General features: G+C 38.6%; 2 protein-coding genes across 4 annotated transcripts in view; both read left to right on the top strand.

Moving 5' to 3' along the window:
* LOC311592011 (uncharacterized protein) overlaps nucleotides 1-22,389 on the top strand; it is a 107,608-nt gene that overhangs the window by 4,093 nt on the left and 81,126 nt on the right. The window lies entirely within an intron of this gene.
* On the top strand, nucleotides 4,689-22,179 carry LOC311592014 (uncharacterized protein). 3 transcript variants are annotated; one of them, XM_084771936.1, is made up of 6 exons: nucleotides 4,750-4,883; nucleotides 6,258-6,323; nucleotides 8,355-8,442; nucleotides 13,781-13,872; nucleotides 17,117-17,243; nucleotides 19,899-22,179. In XM_084771936.1, the coding sequence occupies exons 2-6, from the start codon at nucleotides 6,309-6,311 to the stop codon at nucleotides 21,575-21,577; spliced, it is 2,001 nt and encodes a 666-aa protein (XP_084628062.1). In that variant the 5' UTR covers nucleotides 4,750-4,883; nucleotides 6,258-6,308; the 3' UTR covers nucleotides 21,578-22,179. The 3 variants fall into 3 exon arrangements, with proteins under 3 accessions (XP_084628061.1, XP_084628062.1, XP_084628063.1); XM_084771935.1 differs by lacking the exon at nucleotides 6,258-6,323 and having other exon boundaries at nucleotides 4,689-4,883; XM_084771937.1 differs by lacking the exons at nucleotides 4,750-4,883; nucleotides 6,258-6,323 and adding an exon at nucleotides 10,231-10,400 and having other exon boundaries at nucleotides 8,367-8,442.

Genomic DNA, 22,389 nt, shown 5'->3' with positions numbered 1-22,389 from the left:
CTTTTCCTTTTTTTTAGGTAAAAAAAAAGCCCTTTGATGCTTTTAAATAATCCTTTAATATTAGAAGGAATTGAGTCTTCTGAACAGCATTCTTCATTGCTGTACATTAGTATACACAAATATTGTGAACCTGGGAATGGATTATACTTTTCATCAATATCTGAGAAAAATATTTAAAAATAAAGACATTCTAAATATTATCAGTTAGTAGCTCTGTCCTGAAGCTGACTACTGAATCCTCAATGATTTGTTTTATCTTCCTCAAAGGCTCTCTCTCTGTTTTTCTGAGAATCCATACAATTATAGTGAAAAAAAATAGCAACTCCTGGGAGCTCTATGATAAGTACTTGTTTAAAAAAAAACTTAGGGAGCCAGTCATTTCTCAAGTGTTTCATCATAGAACATGCCTTCATTTTCAGAGAACCACAGCATATGGGATATTGTCCATCAACATGTGAAGAATTAAAAGGAGATTTGTCAGTATGGTAAGCTTGGCAAAATGTTTCATGAACCATCCAACTGTACACTTTATAAAACAAGTGAAACTACAGAAAACTTGAGTAACTACCTATGCAGTCATGACAGGAAGCCTCTATTGAATCATCAAACTTAGACAGACATAAAAGCATGCACACTGGAGAAGAACCTTGCACATCGAAAGACTATGAGAAATTGTCCAGACCCGCCAGACAATCAACTGGGACCCTTGGACCCCTAGGGAGAGAATGGGGGACAAGAGACACGAAGAACGGACAGCAAGTCAAGGAGTCTGATCAAGCTGACCAAATTTTATTTTCTCACAGGCAATTATATACCATTAAAGCAGGAGGCTGAGTGGGGTGATCTGAGTGGGCAGTTTTCACAAGATATCAGGAAATCAGGAAGTTTGGCAGGGCGAGGGCCCCTGTGGTTCTGGGGCTGGGTGAAATTGTTAGGCATCTGGAACCACAAGGTGTTATCTATAGACTTTGTTTCGTTCGTCCTCTGAAGGCCTCTGTAATTCCTGGAATACTGAGAACGGCTGGAGAGTACCTTGAGGGAGGGGAAGAGGTTGCAAGGCAGCCTTCTGGAATGTACCCTGAGGCAAGAAGGGAAAGAGGTCACAAGGCAGCCTGCCCCAGGTCCACTCAATGTATTATGCCAAGGTCCGAGATGTTTGCCGGCTATGGTCTTGGCTCCCCACAAGAAATCCTTAAATTTGTGTTCTAACATTACTCAAGATCAGAGACTGCACCCTCCAAAGAAAGAATACAGACAGGAAGGCTATGATGGCCATTTCAACTCTCTATGCAGTCTCGTGCAACAAACAACGTACAGTGGAGAGAAAGTACAGCAGTGTAGGAAATACAAGGCATGCTTCAGTTCTGTCTCAAGCCTCAGTGTACAGCAGAGAATTGATTCTAGGAAGAAACACCTACAAAGACAGTGTTTGTGACAAATCTTTTACTCCATGCTCAAGTCTTAAAACACATCAAAAACTTCATGCAATGAATGTGGAAATTCATTTTCTCATGTGTCTGCACTTAACAGCCACCAGAAAAGGCATACTGGAAAGAAGCATTACAAATGTAAGGGATGGAACAAGTCCTTTGCCTACTGTATTGGTTTAAAGAGATATCAGAAAATCCATACTGCTGAGGAACAGTATAGTTATCAATTCGGCAAGGTCTTTCATCAACTTTCACACTTTAAAAGCTGTTGTGGACTCCGTTCTGGAGAAAAGCCTTACAAATGCAATGAATGTGACAGATCCTTTACCCCGTACACACATCTTAGAATCAATTGAAGAATTCATACTGGAGAGAGATCTTACAGTTTTAAAGAAAGTGACAACTTTTTTAACAAGTGCATATGTTTGGAGCACATCAGAAAATGTATACTGTAGAGAATCTTACAAATGCAAAGAGTATGGCAAATCCTTTACCCAGTACTTAAGTCTTAAAAGACATCAGAAAATTCATAAAGGCAACAAAAATACGGTTGTAAATAACATTACCTATCATTTCTGGTACTCTCTGCTCACAAATCAAAACAGTATATATAATAAAAAAAATAAAGATAAGAAACTTGTGAAAGCCTTTAATAAAGTTTAAATGTTAGAAAATATCAGTTTATGCTGAAAGAAAATTCTGCAAAAGTAACTGGGGAAAGTTTATATATATATATATATATATATATATATATTTGCACTGTGTTCAAGTATTTTTGTGAACTACATGTATGCCTGGTGCCTAGCAGACCAGAAGAGGTCATCAGACCCCCTGAACTTGGGTAAGCAGAAAGTTGAAAGCTGCTGCTGCTGCTGCTGCTGTTGGTGGTAGTGTGGTGTGTGTGTGTGTGTACATACGCTGGTGGTGGTGGTGTTGTGTGTGTGTGTGTGTGTGTTGGGAATTGAACCCCAGTCCTCTGGCAGGACAACCAGTGATCTTAAGCACTAAACCATCTCTCTACTCCCTGGGAATAGATATAATAAAAACATCTTGTTCAACATCCAAAATTCACAGTAATGCCAGACATGATCGTGCAAGCCTTTAGTTCTAGTGCTCAGGACACGGGCAGGAGGATGTCTGAATTCAAGGCCAGCCTTACCTCTACAGTAAGTTTCAGGACAGCTAGGATTATATTAAAACTTTCTTGTAAAAAAAAATCATAATGAGGACAAAATGTAATAACATAAAAAAATGTGGAAAGGTCTTTAATTTTTTCCTCTAACTTTGCTGTCCATCACAAAGTGTATAGTTCTAAGAAACCATATAAAGGTATACCATATATAATCTCCATGTGTTGTTGGTTTTTAGAAGTCCCACCCCTAAAGTGCATTTAATTTGACAAATTCTTTACCTAATTCTGAAATCATAGACGTTAAAAAACATTATCATGGATGCATCAGTGTCTTTGAAAGGAATCTTGAGGCATGAAGATATGCCTTTAATCTGGGTCACCTCATCTTCCAGAAGCTTATTTAAGGACATGGAAGAAGGCAGCCTTTGCTCATTGCCTGTTGCCCTCGCCTTGCTAGCACATCCATTCCTTCATGGGCATTGGAGCCTACTTCTTTGGGATTCCAGCATATACTGAAGACATTCAGCCTTGTGAACTGAGCAACTACTAGATTTTGGACTGTCTCTTCACAGCTAGCCGTTTTTTGATTAGCTAGGCAATAAGCTCCTTTATAATATATAACTTATACATGTATATTATGTATAGGGAGAGAGACATAGATTCACTCTATAGGTTCTGATAGTCTAGAGAACATTGACTAATATGCTAACAGACACCATCTCATGGCAGACTTCCTGATCCTCTGGCTCTTAAAATATTTTTACTCCTTCAAAAATGTTCCTTGAGCCTTATATGCAGAAGTGTTTTATAGATATTTATAGATGTATTCACTGGACCTTGCATTCACAACTCTGCATTTCGATTAGCTGTAGTTTATTTGTAGCGCTCTCTCTCTCTCTCTCTCTCTCTCTCTCTCTCTCTCTCTCTCTCTCTCTCTCTCTCTCCCTGTGTGTGTGTGTGTGTGTGTGTTTCTGTGTGTGTCTTTCTCTGAAATACTGTCACCCTCACCTCCCACGTCTCTACAATTCTGGTCCACAAGTCAAAACAAAAAAAAAAACTCTATAGTGTTCATAGCTACTCAGTTTGCTTTGTGACCCACTGGATTTAGCCACCGCTGTCTGTGAGACTGGGTTTGGAGCTATGTGTTGGAGTCTGGATGGCTCAGCAGAGATTAACAACTAAAGGCAGTGACTCTTCTCCAAACATATATCCAAAACCGACATGTGAGAAGCAAAGGGTGGAGCCCTGTGATCCTTTCCCTTTCCTAGACGGCTTGTGGTCTTGTGTGAGGCCAATGCAAGTTAGTAAAGCTACTGTTTCTAACTGATTACAATAGTTGTATGGAGTTTTAGGCACTCCTCCTCTTTACCTTATTTCCTTTTCACCTTTTCTTCCTTTATATTTTCAGAGGCATAGATGGCACGGTATAACTTTTTTTTTTTTTGGACTGAGCCTATACACACACACACACACACACACACACATATACACATATATACATACATATATACATTATTTTCTGCATCTTGGACAGCCAAAAATCTCTGCATTCACTATCACATTTATTTATTTATTTGTTTATTTATTTATTTATTTATTTCCTATATTTTATCTAAAAGAACTTTTATGGAAGTCACAGAGAAGACAAACAGCAGGGGATGAATTCAACCCTAGGCAACTGGCAATGGACTGACCACTGACTACCACCTATTTCTTTTCAAAAATCCAAGTCAAATTACAGTATTTGGTTTGGGCTTATCATGTTGGGGTGTTGGGAGTGGGACTCTGGCTTCTGAATTTAGCCTATTATTGTTTGGTATGATACGTGTAACCCAGAGGCTGGTACTGAAGTCGTGCTAGGCTATCTTTTATCTGAAGGTTTCAGAATTCACTATGGGACTCAGACTCGGGGTGCAGCATCCTACTAGATCCAACTGATTTAGGCTGGCAGCATGCATGTACGGTGGCTGTGCAGAGAGGTCCAGAGCAGCCCCAACCAGCCCCAAGAAGCCGTGAGGAAGGCAGCCTGAGATGCAGTGGGAGGGGCCGGTATCAGAGGGGCGGGGCCCCTCAACCGGAAACAGAGGTTGGGTGGACGTGGCACATTGGCTGGGTGAACAGGAAAGTTGTGGAGTGGGAGGGATGAGAGGGATGACATGAAGCTGGTACACAGCGTGTGTGAGCCAAGGGAAGTGGAACTGAAGGCTCAAAGCCGGAACTGTCGCCACGCTGTTTCTGGAGTGAGCTCTCGGGACTGCACACTGAGCAATCTCGCGGTGCAGACCTGGGTGCCGAGGACACGAAAACTACCCCGAGTGCAGGTACCACGCGGGCAGCCTGGGAAAAGTCACTGGTCGGCCCTGGAACCTCCCAGGTCGGATGAGCTGCAGGGATAGCAATCAGGCAGGCACTAGACTAAGGGTGTGATCAGTTTCTCTTCTGCTCATAAAGATGACAGCTCTTAAAAGTCTCTGTGAATGTCCTACACTCGTCGATAAAATTTAAATAATGTTAACTGGAATAGTCTTGGTCTTCCCCCCCCCCCCCCATCTTCTGGTTCTTAAGTATTCCTGTAAGAATAATGTAGTAAAATATTTGAATGTGGCTGTTGATATTTGCACATGCAGTTCTCTTTGCTGTGGTGGAAAGGGCAAAGGTCTTTAAATTTACAATAATCCATGCTAACTTCCGTGATATACCACGTCCCTATTCAAGAGATTGGCATATGGACTTGGGGCTTAGAATCCCCCAGAGCTTTTAGATATTAGTGATGAAAGGAACACCGGCAAATTTGATTTACTCTGAAAGAATAATTTGTTGTGAGTTCCACAGGGATAATTGTAAACATTAACTTTTAAAAGTAAACTTTTATCCACCATTAACTTTCCATCTGAGACATACACACTCTGATGTAAGTACAGCATTGTGAAAAGTGTACCACCAGGCTTGGTGGCACACACTTTCAGTAAGTTGGAGGCTAGCCTGGTCTATAAAGTTCCTGGACAGCCAGAGCTGTATAGTGAGACCCTGTCTCAAAAAATGAACAAATAAAAAACAATAACAAGGAAAAGCAAAGGAAAGAAGGAAGGACCAAAGACAGGCAGACAAGAAGAAAAAGAAATGCATCTTCCTGTGCTGAAATCTTAATGTTGCAACTTAGAGCCTGGAAAACCATCTTATGCTGTTTGAGGATAGCAGGTCATAGTTAGAAAGGGCATTATAAAAACCAGGTTGTGCTGGTGGCACACACCTTTAATCCCAGTACTTGGGAGGGAAAGGCAGGTAGATCTAGTAGTTCTTTGCCAGCCTGGTCTACAGAGTGAAGTTAAGGACAGCTAGGGTACACAGAGAAAACACGTTTTTTTTGGGGGGGGGGGAGGAGAGACAAAGAAATAAACAAAATTGAAAGGTGTTACAGTATAGGATAATATTAGAAAAAAACTTTTGAATAATTATGATAGCTCACCTACTCAGAAAAATGTCTGCAATACTCTTGTCTTCTTGGTTCAAGAAAAGCACTCTGTCCATGGACACATGGCCAAATATTATGTAGATCAGGCTGGACTGGTATTCACAGATTTCTACCCACCTATGTCTCCCCAGTGCTAACATTAAAGTTGTGCGTGAGCATGAGGGTTCAGAGGGTTTTAATTTTGTGATTTGTGGACAATGATGTGACTGTAGACGTCTTCCAGGAGGAGGGGCAATGCCTGGATCCTGCTCATAGGCCTTTGGACAGAGACTAGATGTTGCAGAATTGGGTGAGAATAGTTTCCTTGAAGTTTCCCTTGGTCTTCCTCAAGATTTCTTGGCAAATTACTCTGCACATGCAGATATTTTTTTAATGCAGATATTTTTTTGAATGAGTCTCACATCTCTCAGAGTACAGTGAACTCCTCAGGGAAACAAAGATTTTATGAAATGTACTTTGTCATCCCAATCAATCAGTTCATTTTTTCCCCCTGTGATTGGACTGACCTGTGATTCGAAGTGGGATTCAAGTTACACTAACTAAAACTGCTTTCTAAATTTTTCACTATTCTTACACTGGATGACAATTGGTGAATCATTGTAGAATCTTCAGTTTTGTTTATCTACTAAACACAATACTGTGTTAGAAATCCAGATGCTCAGGAGAGGTATAGCTGAGTCTTGAGGAAGAACTATTCCTAATTTTCTGAGAAAACTCCAGATTGATTTCCAAAGTGGTTGTACAAGTTTACTTTCCCACTAGCAATGGAGGATCATTCCTCTTTCTCTATATCCTTGTCAACATGTACTGTTACTTGAGTTTTTGATCTTAGCCATCTATTCTGATAGGTGTAAGATGGAATCTCAAAGTGGTTTTGATTTGCACTTCCCAGATGACTAAGGACATTGAACACTTCTTTAAGTGCTTCTCAGGGTTTCTCTGTCACACAGAGCCCTGGCTGTCCTGGATTCTCTTTGTAGACCAGGTTGGTCTCAAACTCACAGAGATCCACCTGTCTCTGCCTTCCAAGTGCGGGGATTAAAGGCCTGTGCTACCACTCCTGGCTTGTAACCCATCTTTTAGTTGCACTCCATTTTAAAAATTGGATTATTTGGTTTGTTGGTGTTTAATTTCTTGGGTTCTTATAATTTTGGATATTAGTACTCTGTTGGGTCTAGGGTTGGTGAAGATCTTTCCCCAGTCTGTATGCTGCTATTTTGTCTTACTGACTGTGTTCTTTGCCTTACAGAAGCTTTTCTGTTTCATGAGGTCCCATAAATTGTTGATCTCAGAACCTGAGCTGTTGGTGTTCTGTTCAGAAAGTTGTCTCCTGTGCCAATAAGTTCGAGTATCACTTTTTGTTCTATTAGCTTTAGTGTGCCTGCTTTTATGTTGAGGTCTTTGATCCACTTGGACTCGAGTTTTGTGCAGAGTGATAGATATAGATCCTAATGATTTTTTGGATATTTTCAGTGTCTTGTTATGTCCTTCTTCTCGTTTCTGGTTTTGTTTATTTAGATATTATCTCTGCCTTTTACTTTGGCTAGAAAGGGAGCTGCAGTTGGGATGTAAAGTGGAGGGGGCGGGGGCAGAATACAGAAGCTTTTGTTGCAGGGTATTTATTTGATCTCATTGTGATCTGTGAGAGTGAACTGTAAATCCCTGTTTCCTCTGGTTGAGCCCTAACATACCTTAATCCAAGAATTTACTGTTTAGTGTAAACAGGTGATTAAGGTGTGGTTCAGCCAGCCTTACACACACACCTTTAATCCAAGAGCTATCTGTGCACAGGATTTGATAAAGTTAACCCTAGGTCAAGAGGTGGAGCAAGAAACAAGCTGGCCTGAATTAAAGAGTAGGAGGGACTTTGAGTTGAGGGGTATTTAGGACAGCGTGTAGAAGAAGAAGGAGGAGGAGGAGGAGGAGAAGAAGAAGAAGTTGTTTTTGGTGCTTTAGCGCTTGGGCTTTACTCTTGGGATTTTAGCTTTCTCATTCTTGAATCCTTAGCTCCTTGGCCGTTGGCTTTTTGGGCCTTGAGCTAGCAAGCCTTTGGCCTTGAGGTTTTTTTGTTTTGTTTTGTTTTGTTTTGTTTTGTTTTGTTTTGCCTTTTCCTCCTGGGCTGTAAACTGAGCTAATGAGCCTTTTGGGCCTTCTCCATCAGGAGATGGACTAGGAAGGTCAGCTGGATGCTTTCTCTGCCTCTCTGAGCTAGTAGTTTTTTCATCACAGCATCTGGCTCCTATGTCTTTATTGATTAAATAGACTGATCAGGGATTTTCAACTAAAACAACATGCTTTCTAAAGAATATCTCATATGCAGGGCTCAGTAATGATTCAGACCCCTCACCTGAAGCAGAATAAAGAAGCCTGCAAGATGGAGAGAGAGGAGACAGTATCAAAGAGTGCAGGTATGTTGGGGGGACTGATGAAGAGATGGCAAGGGGTTCAACTGAATGCGAAAGTGGGACATGAAATCAGGTTTAACACATTCTGTTTCACTACTAATAATTCTGGAGAACTTCCTGAGAAAATTCTCAGGATTATCCTATTGTAGGTCTGAGAATATTTTCTACAGAAGAACTGATACTAAGAGACAAATAAAATCGTATTTGACTATGCATGTGAGTAATGCTGTATCTATACCCTGCACATCACTGATCACGTCTTCATACCAATATTAAATGTCTTTCATTTCTATGATTTAAAATATTATAAGCAATTAAAATTAATACGTCAAGGTTTATTTATTGTTTTCTGAATTTTCGTGCTTTTTTGTATTCTAGCACAGTCTCCACCCTTTGTGTTAATTTCTCCTTTCCTGAATATAATGCCAACACATTTTTGTTAAGAATCAGGAACTATATTTGTAGACCGTTAAACTCCGCCTGTACTGGCTTCCTGTTGATATCTCCTGTTGTCTGTGGTCATGTCAATTCCAAGTGGTTTCCGTTGCTGTAATTGGAGTATACTTTGAGATCACCTCTAGTTTTGATCCTCCTAGTATTTTCCAGCTCTTTGCTGTGTCCTGGTATTTTTAGGAGTACATTCTGTAAAATATGCAAGTTGGATTATAATAGGAATTGAAGGAGTCTTAGAGAAAACAGACTTCCTTCTAGGTTGTGTTGCCATGTCTGAAAAGAACATGAGGCAATGTGCCTGGTTTCATATGTTTTATTTATTCTTCTTTTCTGTCTCCTGTGGATGTCTGCATTCCAGGTTTTGTGACACCACACCCATCTATGTTGACCAACGGCTTTCTAGCTAATGAAACATTTTATCATTATGTAATGCTTTATTTTATATTTTAATACTTTTGTCTTGATTTTTATGTCACTAGTATAGTTATGATCATTGTTCTTCTTTACTGCTGTCTATAGCCATTTAAAAAAAAAAACTTAGGCCAGGTGATATTGGTGCAGGCCTTTAATCCCAGCACATGGGTAGAAGAGGCAGGCAGATCTCTGAGTTCAAGACTAGCCTGGTCTATAGAGCAAGTTCCAGGATATCCAAGGCTACACAGAGAAACCCGGGGTGTGGTGGTGCATGCCTGTAAGCCCAGCACTCAGGGAGGCAGAGGCAAGCGGAGCTTTGTGAGTGTGAGGCCAGCCTGGTCTACAAAGAGAGTCCAATACAGCCAAGGCTACACAGAGAAACCCTGTGTCAGAAACAAACAAACAAATTATTGCTGGTATCTTCTATCTTTAGATATGAAGTGAATTTTTTGTTAGAAAACATATGGTTTAATTTCAGGTGTCATCTTTCTTTCTTTCTTTCTTTTTTCTTTTTTTTTTTTGAATACTGTTTACGTCCTTTTTTACTCTGTTTACATCTTTAGCTTAGGAAATATTATGTATTTACATTTCAAGAAATTACTGAAAAAATACATTTGTTACTGTTTAAGAACTTGAATATGGACACTGACTAGGCAGAATTGGAATCTCTGTGTTGAATTTACATTATCATATGGCCTGCAATGTAGAGCTTTTTAATATGTACACACTGGCCATTGCAAATGCTGTTGAATATGTGTGTTCAGTTCATTTGCTTATTTATTGATTGAATTACCATTTGCTTCCTTTATGATTTTTTGATAGAGTATGGGTTTTCATCCATTGTACTGTAGATAACTAATAAATGTATCTACAATATAAGCTGTCTTTTTATACTTTTAATTCTTTTATTTTATTTTTTAAAAGATTTCTTTCCTTATGTATATAAGCACTGTGCTGCATGTATGCTGGCATAACAGAAGAGAACATCAGATAGAAGAGAGCATCAGGTCCCAATATAGATGGTTATGAGCCACCATGTGGTTGCTGGGAATTGAACTCAGGACCTTTGGAGGAGCAACCAGTGCTCTTAACTGGTGAGCCATCTCTCCAGCCCCCTATACTTTTAATTTTTAATATTTCTCAGGATGATTTTAATTTTACACAGTTCTATTTGTCAATTCCTGCTCTTGTATCAAGTGCTGCCCCTTTGTGTTACTCTGGGTTTCCGTTTCAGATCATACCTGAAAATCTGTGATTCGCTGTATGGTAGAAGAGACTTGGACACAGGTTCATGTTTTAATATGTGGATAGATACTTTCTCCAATACAACTGTTTCAAAAGGCTGTTTGTTCTCCAGCACGTTTGTGGTATTTTGGTGGCATTCACATGGTCATTGCTATGGAGTAGGTTCTGGATCTGCTGCTTTGGGCTGATCTGGATTCACACTGGAATTGCTTGAGCAGTACAAATTTTCCTAGGATTGCTCTGTACCCAGGGAATTTATGTGTCAATATGAATTCTAGGCTTCTCTTTATTATTTCTCTGAAGGTTACTATAGGAAGTTAAATATCATGCTGTTTGAACTGAAGATATAAACCATGTTAAGAAATACTGGAAGTTTCACAATATGTCCTCTTTTATCTGTGTACCAGTGTCTCCTTCAGTTCCATTAGTAATTCAGATTTTTCATTGTAGGCTCAGCTACGTGATTGGTTCATCCAAGGATTTTTTATTTCTCTCTCTCTCTCCCTCTCCCTTTTTCCCTTACTAATTTTTTTATATACTCTACAGTTTCTTTAGATTTATATATTTTAGCTATATGAGTGCTTTGCTTACATGAATAACCATATAATTATGTGCATCCTACTGGAGTTATAAACGGCTGGGAGCCACACTGTGGGGTCTAGGAATATAGTAACCTGGATTTCTTCTTTGTAACACTTTCCTTTTTTGTTTTTTGTTTGTTTGTTTGTTTTGTTTTGTTTTTTTTGAGACAGGGTTTCTCTTTGTAGCCTTGACTGTACTGGACTAACTCTGTAGACCAAGCTGACCTCGAACTCACAGAGGATATGCCTATCTCTGCCTCCCAAGTGCTGGGATTAAAGACATGTGTCACACTGCCCTACTTTAATAACATTTTCTTTCATTGTTGTATATATATATATATATATATATATATATATATATATATATATATATATATATATTCCTAAACAAAATTATATAAGCTACTCTGCCTATATGATTTCTGGGATGAAACATTTAGTATTGGGGCAATCATATGGTGTACTTTTCTCTGAAGAAGACTATTTCTTCCCTTCTCAGAATTCTTTAGTGTTTGACAAAGGCTGAGGCCTAGTGAGCTTTCTCCATTCCATGTTAGCATGTCTCTTGGTTCATGTATAGACAGCCATGTTTGTACAACCATGATTTCATGCATGTGGTTTCTCAGACATTTCTAAGAGACACACCCTCATAGGCACCGTCCTGTTCCTCTGGCTCTAACAATATTCCCACCACCTCTTTCTCAGTGGTCCTTGAGCCTTAGGTGCAGGAGTGATGTTGCTATGTGTCAGTCAAGAGTGAGCATCCCAACTCTGCATTTTGACTGATTGTGGTTTTCTGTAATGATCTCTATGAGTTGCTAAAAGAACTTTCATTGATGAGGGTGAGGACTACATGTATCTGTGGATTAAATTAGAATAAATGTTTAGAATGCAGTTAGGGATGATGCTCATTTAGTAAAGGAGTGTTTGTAAGTCCTAATCCAAGATTTGTGACTTCACTAACCCTGGAGAAACTGGCTGAGTTTCCAGTACCAGACATGGTTTCCCTTTTGTTGAGAGAGTCCTAAGTCAATTAGAAAGCTGTTGGTTGCCACCAAGGTATGTGTACCACTCTCACACCTTTAGAGTTATCGTGCAGTGCAGATTGTTCTAGTTTGTAGGTGTCACAGCTCAGTAGGGCTGTTGGTGGGCTCCCTCCTTCGAAATCTTTCATGTTGCCTTCCAGTAGTACCATGAAAGCTAGTCCTCAGGGAGGGGGCTTTAAGTTCAGCTCTCTCAAGTCCTCTGGGGTCTGTGTCCAACGTACCTAGCTTCTTCAGCAATAGAGACTCACCTTCCACCTCTGGGAGGGAACCATGGGCAACAGCAGTAGCCTGTAGTAATGTATTGGCAGTCTGCTGGACAGCTGTGACCAACAACTTCAAAGCTGGCTTCTTGTTAGTGGTTTTGTTAGAAAATATTTATCTCTTGTAGGGAGCATCATCAGCCCAGATGGGAAGTTTTCATTTGCACTTTAAATGTGTGTGCATACACAGATTTAGATGTATTATAGGCATTTTATGGTAGATGGGTACTATTAGATTTCTTATGACTTCTTAGACATCTTTACTGTTGTTTGAACTTTCCTTCTGCGTTTATATCTGTCCCTTCTCCATAATTAAACCTCTTCCACACTTTTTTTTCATTTCCCACTCTAGTTCACTTTTTCCCTGTTATTCTCCTGTCTTTTACCTTCCCCTCATCCCACTGTGGTCTCTTTTTTACTTTTCTGTTTACTACAGTTACTGCACATTGTGTACTTACATCTGAATATTTGGAGCTAGGAACTTCCTATGAAAGAACATGCACTGTCTGTTTTTCTGGCTCACTTCACTCAATATTGTCTTTTCTAGGTCCATCTGTGTTCCTGTAAAACTCATGATTTTAATTTTCTTTGTAGCTGAATTATATTTTACTGTGTATACGTACATTTTCATTTGTCAGCTTAAGGACATTTATGTTGTTTCCATTTTCTATCTATTGTGAGTGGAACAGCAATGCATTCCTTTGAGAATATGCCAAGGAGTGAAAGCCCTGTGTCATATGCTAGATTTACTTAACCTGAGGATTTGTTTATTGAATTGATGGCTCTCTATATTGATTTCCAGAGTGGCGGTGTTTTTGTTCATAGAGTTTTTATTGCCTATGGTTTTGCTTTTTATGTTGTTGCTTGTTGGATTGTTGACAGCATTCTCCTTTCTTTGCTGTGAGAAAGGGCGGTCTGCTATCTTAGCCATGGATGATTACTTCCCAGTTCTCCAGTATTTATCTTATTTTTCACATGAAATTTATTATTTCCCATATTCTCAGAGATAGTTCCCCTGATTCTCCTATGTATGTTTTGCCTATAATTTATTATGTGCTGTTCTGCTTTAATAAAATTAGTTGTGTTAATTCATAAGTATCTTGATACACTCTTATGTTTCCATCAATTTTGAGAGAGTATTTCTGGATACAACATATGGTTGATGGTGACTTCCTCTCCAAACTTTAAATATCTTTCCGTGTTCTTCTGGCTTGGGGATCATTGACAAGACACCTAAGTAGAATTCTGTTGCTTGGGACTTTTTACATGGGTTTGACACTGTTCTTTAACAGCTCTCAGTATTAATTTTTGCTTTTTATTTTTTGACCCCTTGATATTTAAGAGCCACAAGGCAGCTATTCACTGTTCCTGAAAGAGAAAATCAAAGAAGAGAAACAGCAGGAAATGGATGAGTCCCCAGTAAACATGTCCCAGGTCAGTGGCTGTGTCCTGTCTTCTTCTAAGTACATTATAGCTTGATAATGTTGTAAGCCTTTAATCTTTAACACTGATAATTTTTTTGAATTTTATTTTGAAATTTGCTGCAAACAGACAAACAAAATCACATACCACAATTAATGAGACTCAGAGACTATACAACTCAGTGCACTTTTATGCAGTTACAGTAGTCATTGGGAACAGAAGATCAGGAGCCTCCAGTGTGATTTTATATTTTCACTATCGAATGTATCTTTATGAACTTATCAACCATGAACCCCCCCAAAAAAATTATGACAAAATTAGAACTAGAAAATCAATTAGTTTTATATTCTTTTATATAACTGGTTTTTATTACCGGAATTCAGTCCTACCTCACCCCTGCCCCCAATATTTAACCTTTCATGTTCTCTTTTCTTCATGTACTTCAGTGTTTCCATAAACATACACTATTTGTTAGGTTCTGCATATGAGGGAAATTGTCATTTTTTCTTTGTGACACAGCATGACCTCATATAATATTTGAATCCATCAATTTTTTGCAAATTATTGTTACACTTTTCTCTTCATCTGAATTGTATTCCATTTTATATGTATGATATTTTCATTTCCCATTATCTGATGATAGACATTGAGGTTGATTCCAATACTTTGTATTAGAGTCGGGTGTGGAATTTGCTGGGTATGTTCCCAGGAGGGGGAGAGCTGAGTTATAGGTTAGTTCTATCTTTAACTTTTTTTTAGCTTTTTGAAAGATAGTCTTCAAAGTGATTTCCATTTGAATGTATTAGTTTGTGGACACATGCAGCAGCAGTGAATAAGGCTTCCTTTCTCGCCACAGCCTCTCTAACACTTGTTGTCAGATTAGTTGATAACAGCCGTTTTACAGCATTGTTTCAAAGTAGTTTTAATTGTATTTCCATGATGGCATTTTAGGAATCCTGAACACTCTTTGTCATATTGATTGGCTGTTTGTGTTTCTGTATTCTCAAAGTGTCTGTTCAGTTTATTTCTCCATTGGTTGGTTGGCAGCTTTATTTCCTTGGTATTTAGTTTCTTTAATTCTTGGTGAATTCTGTGTATGAGCCCCTATCCAGAGTGTCACTGGTACAGATTCTCTCCCATTCTCTGGATGTCTGTGCTCTGTTGGTTGCTTCCTTTGATGTGCAGCAATGTTTAGATTTATGTAGTCGCATCTGTTAGTACTTGGGGTTGGTTCCTAAGCTACCAGTGTTGTTTCTATCCAATAAGTTCTTGCCCACCCCAGTATCCTGATGGGTATTTTCTGATTTTCAGTGTTTCTGGTTTTATATAAGATTTTTAAAATCCATTCTGAATAGTGTTTTGTACAAAGTGAAAAATAAACATTTTATTTTATTCTCCTACTTGATCTAGTTTTGCCAGCACCATTTGTTGAATAGGCCATATTTTTGTGATGCATTTTTTGCCTCCTTTGTCAAATATTAAGTAGGTGTAGATTTATAGTTTTCTCTGGGTCCTCTATCCTATTTTTTCATTCTTCTTTCTGATGTTATGACTATACCAAGGCTTCTTTCTGACTATAGCTATACAATGTAATACCAAAATTCCACACCTATAGCACTTTTCTTCATTGTGTCCTTCCAAGATTTTTTTAAAGCACAAATATCCACATGAACTTATGACCTGTAATTTGAAACTATTTATACTTTGACACATTAACAAAAATATATGTTGATGTCCATTTGGTGTAGAGGGTGGACTGTATCCTTTTATATTATTGAGTGAGGAGTCATGTGCCATGTAGGCTCTATTTGTGGGATCTGTGACATTTCCTTGGATCATGGCTATAAATGTATGTATTGAAATGCATGGAATAGTTGTCAAATATCAATATATGGAATTAAAGGGGACTTACATATTGGGTTTTTTGTTTTGGTTTTGGTTTTTGGTTTTTGGTTTTTCGAGACAGGGTTTCTCTGTGTAGCCCTGGCTGTCCTGGACAATCTTGGTTCTTAGTCACAAAATAATACTTGCTTTCTACTAGTAGAGATGTAAGCACACTATAGAGTGGTGAACATGGTAAGCTAGATACATGGCCTGATTGTGCCGTGAAACTGATGTTCTTGAGTGTAGACTCAGATTGCAGTCTGTTTCTCTTTGATGTTTAATAGGATTGTAGTGATGTGTCCATGTGTTTGTTGACACCTCATATCTGTTTGTCTTAGGAGAATGTGGCTCACATCACTCACTTGGTTAGGAAGCTCAGTGGTAACTTCTCAAAGTAGAAATCAGTAAATTTGTTTGTTTGTTTGTTTGTTTTTTGTTTTACCTGGAACAGCACCCCACTGTGCAGAACACTTGGAGTTGGACTCATTAAGTAGAATTATATGGAGTGCCTCTATAAAAATGTCTTGAAGGCACTGACTGATAGATATTCATAAGGTACTAACCTTGATGCAAAAAGACCGTTCCCCATGATTGCTTTGTTCTAGTCTTTTTCTGTTTGAATGTCGGCTCTTCATGCCTATCTTGAAGCTGCAGAGTTCTGAAGTTGTTATTTGTCTATGGTGGCTTCTGTATAGTTTCAGAAAAATTTTAGACTACATGCTATGTAGCTGATATAATTTTTTCCATCTGCTTGTTAGTGGCCCAAATAGTCTTATAAAATTAATTCCACAGACTATGTGATTTTATATGTTAATGATAAAATTGTCAGTATTTAGCATTGTTACAATCTTTGAAATTGTGGGTACAAACACACACACACACACACACACACACACACACACACACACACACACACACACCTACACCTGCACCTGAGCCTGTTAGAATAAAATCATGTAAGCCTCAAGTACAGACAGGATTGACTCAGGGTCAGAATTCTATTATGATTGTCAGGAACAGCATTTCAAAGCATATTTCCTCATTACAAATTTTCCTTCAGAGACATGTACACTGTGATCTTATGAAGAATAAACACAGCATCCATAACAGATAGATAACAGTGTCCAGACCTTAAATGTGTCTTTTTTTTTTTAATGTATGCTCTTGTAAACCTATTGTGTTATTCTATTTTCACAAAGTTAGAACATTCATTATAAAATGTGACTATATTGGAAATCATGTTTTCCATTATTTTTCTTTGATTTTTGAATAATTTTTATGATAATTGTCTTTGTTCATCTATATCATATCTCCTTATAGTCAGCAAAGCACTGCCTTGTAGCATGTGGTCAAACAATACATTTTGTTTCAGGGTCTGTTGACGTTCAGAGATGTGGCTGTGGACTTCCCCCAGGAGGAGTGGGAATGCCTGAACTCTGCCCAGAGGGCTCTGTACATTGATGTAATGTTGGAGAATTATAGCAACCTGGTCTCTGTAGGTAAGACAGTTTTGCTTGTAGAATTCCTAACTCATCCTTTGTACATACTGACTTATAGGTTGTAAACTCTCTGTTATGCTGTCATAGATACAACAGGAGACTAGGGAAAGTTTGGTAGTTACAAACTTTCTCAAGAGGCCTGCCTATGCAGGTAGAAAGAAGGCAGCCTGAGGGCACCACTACTATGAGCAAATATGTGTGAGAGAGAAGTGGGAGACAAAGAAAAGCAAAAATAGTTTGCATACTATGAAAAGAGGCACATCTGGAGACGTGATTGCAGTGAGGAACATCCTGATGGAGGGGCCTGCACTTGATGTCCAGACTATGCTACCGCTTAAGGCCGTTTCTGGGTCTATGGCCCAACCGCAGTAGGCATCTGTGTCTATGTCTGTAGCCCATGTTATAACCAAAGACCACGTGGATATCCATGAGCTGGCCCTCCACTCACCAACCACCAAATGGTGGGACAGGCAGTAACTTGGTCTTAGAGACCTGACCCAGCCCCTCACCTAGGCAGCATGGGAGAGTTGGCCTTGATAGCTTGGGTACAGGAAAGCTGGTGGACAGACCAACTCAGCTACCACCCAGGCCCAGTTTTTTGGACTTTGAGTTAGTTCACCCCAACATCTACCCCATCTTGAACTGCTGGAGCACATGAAGGTGCCAGTCCTGCAGAACCAAAGCTATAAGATCTCCATGACTCATGGCAGCATCAGGATATCCGAGAGGAGTCTCAGTAAGGTCCAGTATTGATGGTATAGCAGAAGCTAGAGGCCTAAAAGCATGACTCGTTGCAACGACATTTGCAAGTAAAGCTGTTTAGCCAAAAGGGTATGTGGTGTGACACACCACAGCTTCTGATGCCACTATGACAAATATATGACAGAGGAGCAGGGGAGTGGAATAGCATATACACAGCAGAACTGAATCCTGACAACTATGATGGGTGTCAGAGAAGTCTAGAGTTGATAAAAGAGCAGGTTGTTGCCCAGAGGGGTCAGTGAGATTTTTTTTTTCTTTTGATGGAGTATAAGGGTAGAAGGCAAATATAGAAGGACTGGGACATAAGTGGGATTGGGGGTATATGATGTGAAATTCACAATGAATCAGTAAACAAATTTATGTTAAGGGGGAAAAAAAAGAACATTTGAAGATATTTAGTTTTTTCATTTCATTTTCCATGCACCCTATGTTTTGCTTCCAAGACACATTCAGAAATTCAGTAGCATATAATATTTCCACCCATGTCTTGAAGCTCCATATTCATCATTGCAATTGATGTTGTTTTAAGTGTAAGAAAAATTCAAAATTCTTCCTAAATATGCTGAAGAGTTTGACAGGAAATAGGAGTTTGGCATTCATTCCTAGATTCCTTTATTTTGTGTTGTCTTCATGTACTGCACAGAGTACTGTCTTAGATGTCTGTGTTCTTTCTAAAAATTCTAGCATGGGTCATGGAGTACATCATAAAACACGTGTCTTATTGTACGCAATTCTACCTAGGCAACAGTCTGGAGCAAATGAAATTGCCCTGGAATGTGGAAGGGAGGGAGTAGCCAAAACCAGGGCAGGCTACTGAATGAGCAGGACAAAAGTGAAGGCTTCAAGTAAAAGACAAAGCAAGAGCCGAAAATGCTTTGGCAATATTCAATTCCACTTCAAAGGATTCCTGATCATTTTACTTAGTAAAGTATCCTGTCCTCAAGATGCATCTTGCCTGTTGTAACTGCTAGAAGACCTTGTGCCTTATTGCAACTAAATTATGATGCTCTAATGCTAGTATAATGTACAATATTGGGTGTGCTGACATCAGATTGGAATAATTTTACAAAATTTTAAGTCTAAAGTGAAGCCATGAAGTAGCTTTATTCTGTGATTGCCTTCCTTGAATTTATGTCTTCATAGTACATCTTCATTGCTTTGTTGGAGAAAACACAAACATCCTAAAAATCAGTGTATAGAGTAGACTTGAGAGTGACTGTATAAGGAAAGCTAAGAAACACAGCAGCATGTGCAGCTCAGACAGTGGAGGGTAGGAATAAGCACTAGCTGCCCACGAAAGCCCTGCCTCAAATGATCTAGAGCCTTAGATATCTGGCAAAATACTTGCTTTGCATCCATTACTTTTGAAGAATCTAATGCCTTCTTCTTCTTCTTCTTTTTTTTTTTTTTTATAGAAAATAAATCTTTTCGTCCTTTTAAGTAAGCCTTTAATACTAGAAGGAATTGGGTCTTTTGAATAGTAGTCTTCATTGCTGTTTACTTAGTAAGTACAAATACCGTCAGCCTAGGATTGGAATAAACTCTTTTTCATCAATTTCTGAGAAAAAATATTTTAAAATAGAGACATATACTCATGGAGTGACATCTCAAGGCTAATTATTGACATTCAATAATTTGTTCCATATTGTGTTGTTACACATTTTTTAAAAGATGACATACCTATTAGATATCACTGGCCCTTGAAAGCTGACATACTGGTTTTGTGAAAATCTATATGTAATTACAAGGAATGGAAAATGTCAACTATTAAAAGCTCTATTCTACATAGTTGCAGGTTGACTTATCTTAAAAGAGAACTTAGGGAGGCACTCATTTATCACATGTTTAATCTTAGAACAAGCCCTATTAATCTGAATTGTACTCATTTTCCAGAGAACTACTGCATATGTGACACTGTCCGTCAACATGTGAATACGGAAAAGAAGTCTTGTCAGTGTAATGAGCATGACAAAATGCTTCATGAACCCTCCAGATCTACACTTTATAAAAGAAGTGAAGCTACAGAAAACTCAACTAACTACAAATGCAATAATCATAGGGAAGCCTCTGTTGCCTCATCAAACATAGATAGACATAAAAGTATGCACACTGGAAAAGAACCTTACAAACCTAAAGACTGTGAGAGAGCTTTGGTTTTATATTCCAACATTACTCAAAATCAGACAGACTACACTGCAAAGAAAGAGCATAGACAAGAAGAATATGATGACCGTTTCACCTCTCCATACAATCTAATCCAACAAACAATCTACATTGGAGAGAAACCATACCAGTGTGAGAAATGCAGGAAATACTACAGTACTGCCTCAAGTCTCAATGTACATAAGAGAATTCATACTGGAAAGAAACCCTACAAGTGCAACGTATGTGACAAATCTTTTACCCAATGCACAAATCTTAAAACACATCAAAGACTTCATACTGGAGAGAAACCTTACAAATGCAAAGAGTGTGGAAAGTTATTTCCTCAGTTGTCAGCACTTAAAAGTCATCAGAAATTGCACACTGGAGAGAAGCCTTACAAATGTAAGGAATGTGACAAATCCTTTGCCCACTATTCCAGTTTCAGGACACACCAAAAAATCCATACCAATGAGGAACTTTATACTTGCCAAGAATGTGGCAAAATCTTACATCAGCTTTCACACTTTAGAAAACATTTCAGACTCCATATTGGAGAGAAGCCCTACAAATGCAATGAGTGTGACAGATTCTTTAACCATTATTCATCATTCAAAAGGCACCAGAAAACTCATTCTCTAGAGAAATTTTATGAATGCAAAGAATGTGGTAAGTCTTTTATTGAATTATCACACCTTAAAAGACATTACAGAATCCATACTGGTGAAAAGCCTTACAAATGTGAGGTATGTGACAAAGCCTTTACTGTGAACTCAACTCTTAAAACACACCAGAAAATTCATACTGGAGAGAAACCTTACAAATGTAAGGAATGTGACAAATCCTTTACCAAGTGCTCACATCTTAGAAGACATCAGAGTGTTCATACTGGAGAGAAACCTTACAGGTGTAAGGAATGTGACAAATCTTTTACTGAGTGCTCAACACTCAGAGAACATCAGAAAATTCATACTGGAGAGAAACCTTACAAATGTAAAGAATGTAATAAGTCCTTTATTCAGCGTTCAAATCTTAGAATACATCACAGAGTTCATACTGGAGAGAGACCTTACATATGTAAGGAGTGTGGCAAATCATTTACAAAGTGCTCAACTCTACAAACACATCAGAAAATTCATACTGGAGAGAAGCCTTACAAATGCTTGGAGTGTAACAAATCCTTTACCCAGGACTCACATCTTAGAACACATCAGAGAGTTCATACTGGAGAAAGGCCTTACATATGTAAGGAATGTGACAAATCTTATACTAGGTGCTCCTACCTTAGAGCACATCAGAAAACTCATACTGGAGAGAAACCTTACAAATGCAAAGATTGTGACACATCCTTTATTCAAATTTCAAATCTTAGAAGACATCAGAAAATTCATGCTGGACAAAAACATACCATTGTAAATAATGTGATATAACCTTCCTCTGATAGTCCCTGCTTACAAGTCACAACAGTATTTGTAATGGAAACGTAAAGATAACAAACTTGTGAAAACCTTAATGAAGGTTTAAATCTTAAAAAAACAGAGTTTATATTAAAATTCTGTGAATATAAATGAAGGGAGTTTTCATTTTAATTTATATGAGTGGTTTTTTTGTTTGTTTGTTTTTTGTTTTTTGAGACAGGATTTCTCTGTGTAGCCTTGACTGTCCTTTGTAGACCAGGCTGGCCTTGAACTCACAGCAATCCACCTGCCTCTGCCTCCCAAGTGCTGGGATTAAAGGCGTGTGCCTCCACCGCCCGGCTTAGTGTCATGCCTGCAAGTATGTCTATGTACTACATGTGTGCCCGTGCAGATAGAAGCTAGAAGAGAGCATCAGATCCCCTGAAGATGGCAGTACAGACAGTTCTTCATAGCTATTTGTATGTTGGGAATTGAATTCCTGTTCTCTAGAAGAACAAGAAGTTCTCTTAACCACTGAGCCTTCTCTCCCATCCCTAAGAAAAGCTATAACAAAAACAGAAACACTTATCATAGTCAACATCTAAATATTGTATAATAGTGCTAGGCAAGATGGTGCTCCATGGCCATCCTGGTCTACATAGTTCCAGAACTGCCAGAACTATATAGACTGTCTCATAAATAAATAAATAAATAAATAAATAAATAAATAAATAAATAAATGACAAAGTCCAAGTCAGACAGGGTTACACAAAAAAACCCCAGTCTCGAGGTGGAAAGGGAACCAAGCCCTATGGACATGCAGTAATTCATTTTGAAGTAGTGAT

The sequence above is a fragment of the Acomys minous genome (assembly GCF_964271855.1).
Source record: "Acomys minous genome assembly, chromosome: 2".
Taxonomy (NCBI): Eukaryota; Metazoa; Chordata; class Mammalia; order Rodentia; family Muridae; genus Acomys; species Acomys minous.
The sequence above is the reverse complement of the archived record's forward strand: the minus strand, read 5'-3'. Positions and strand labels throughout refer to the sequence as shown.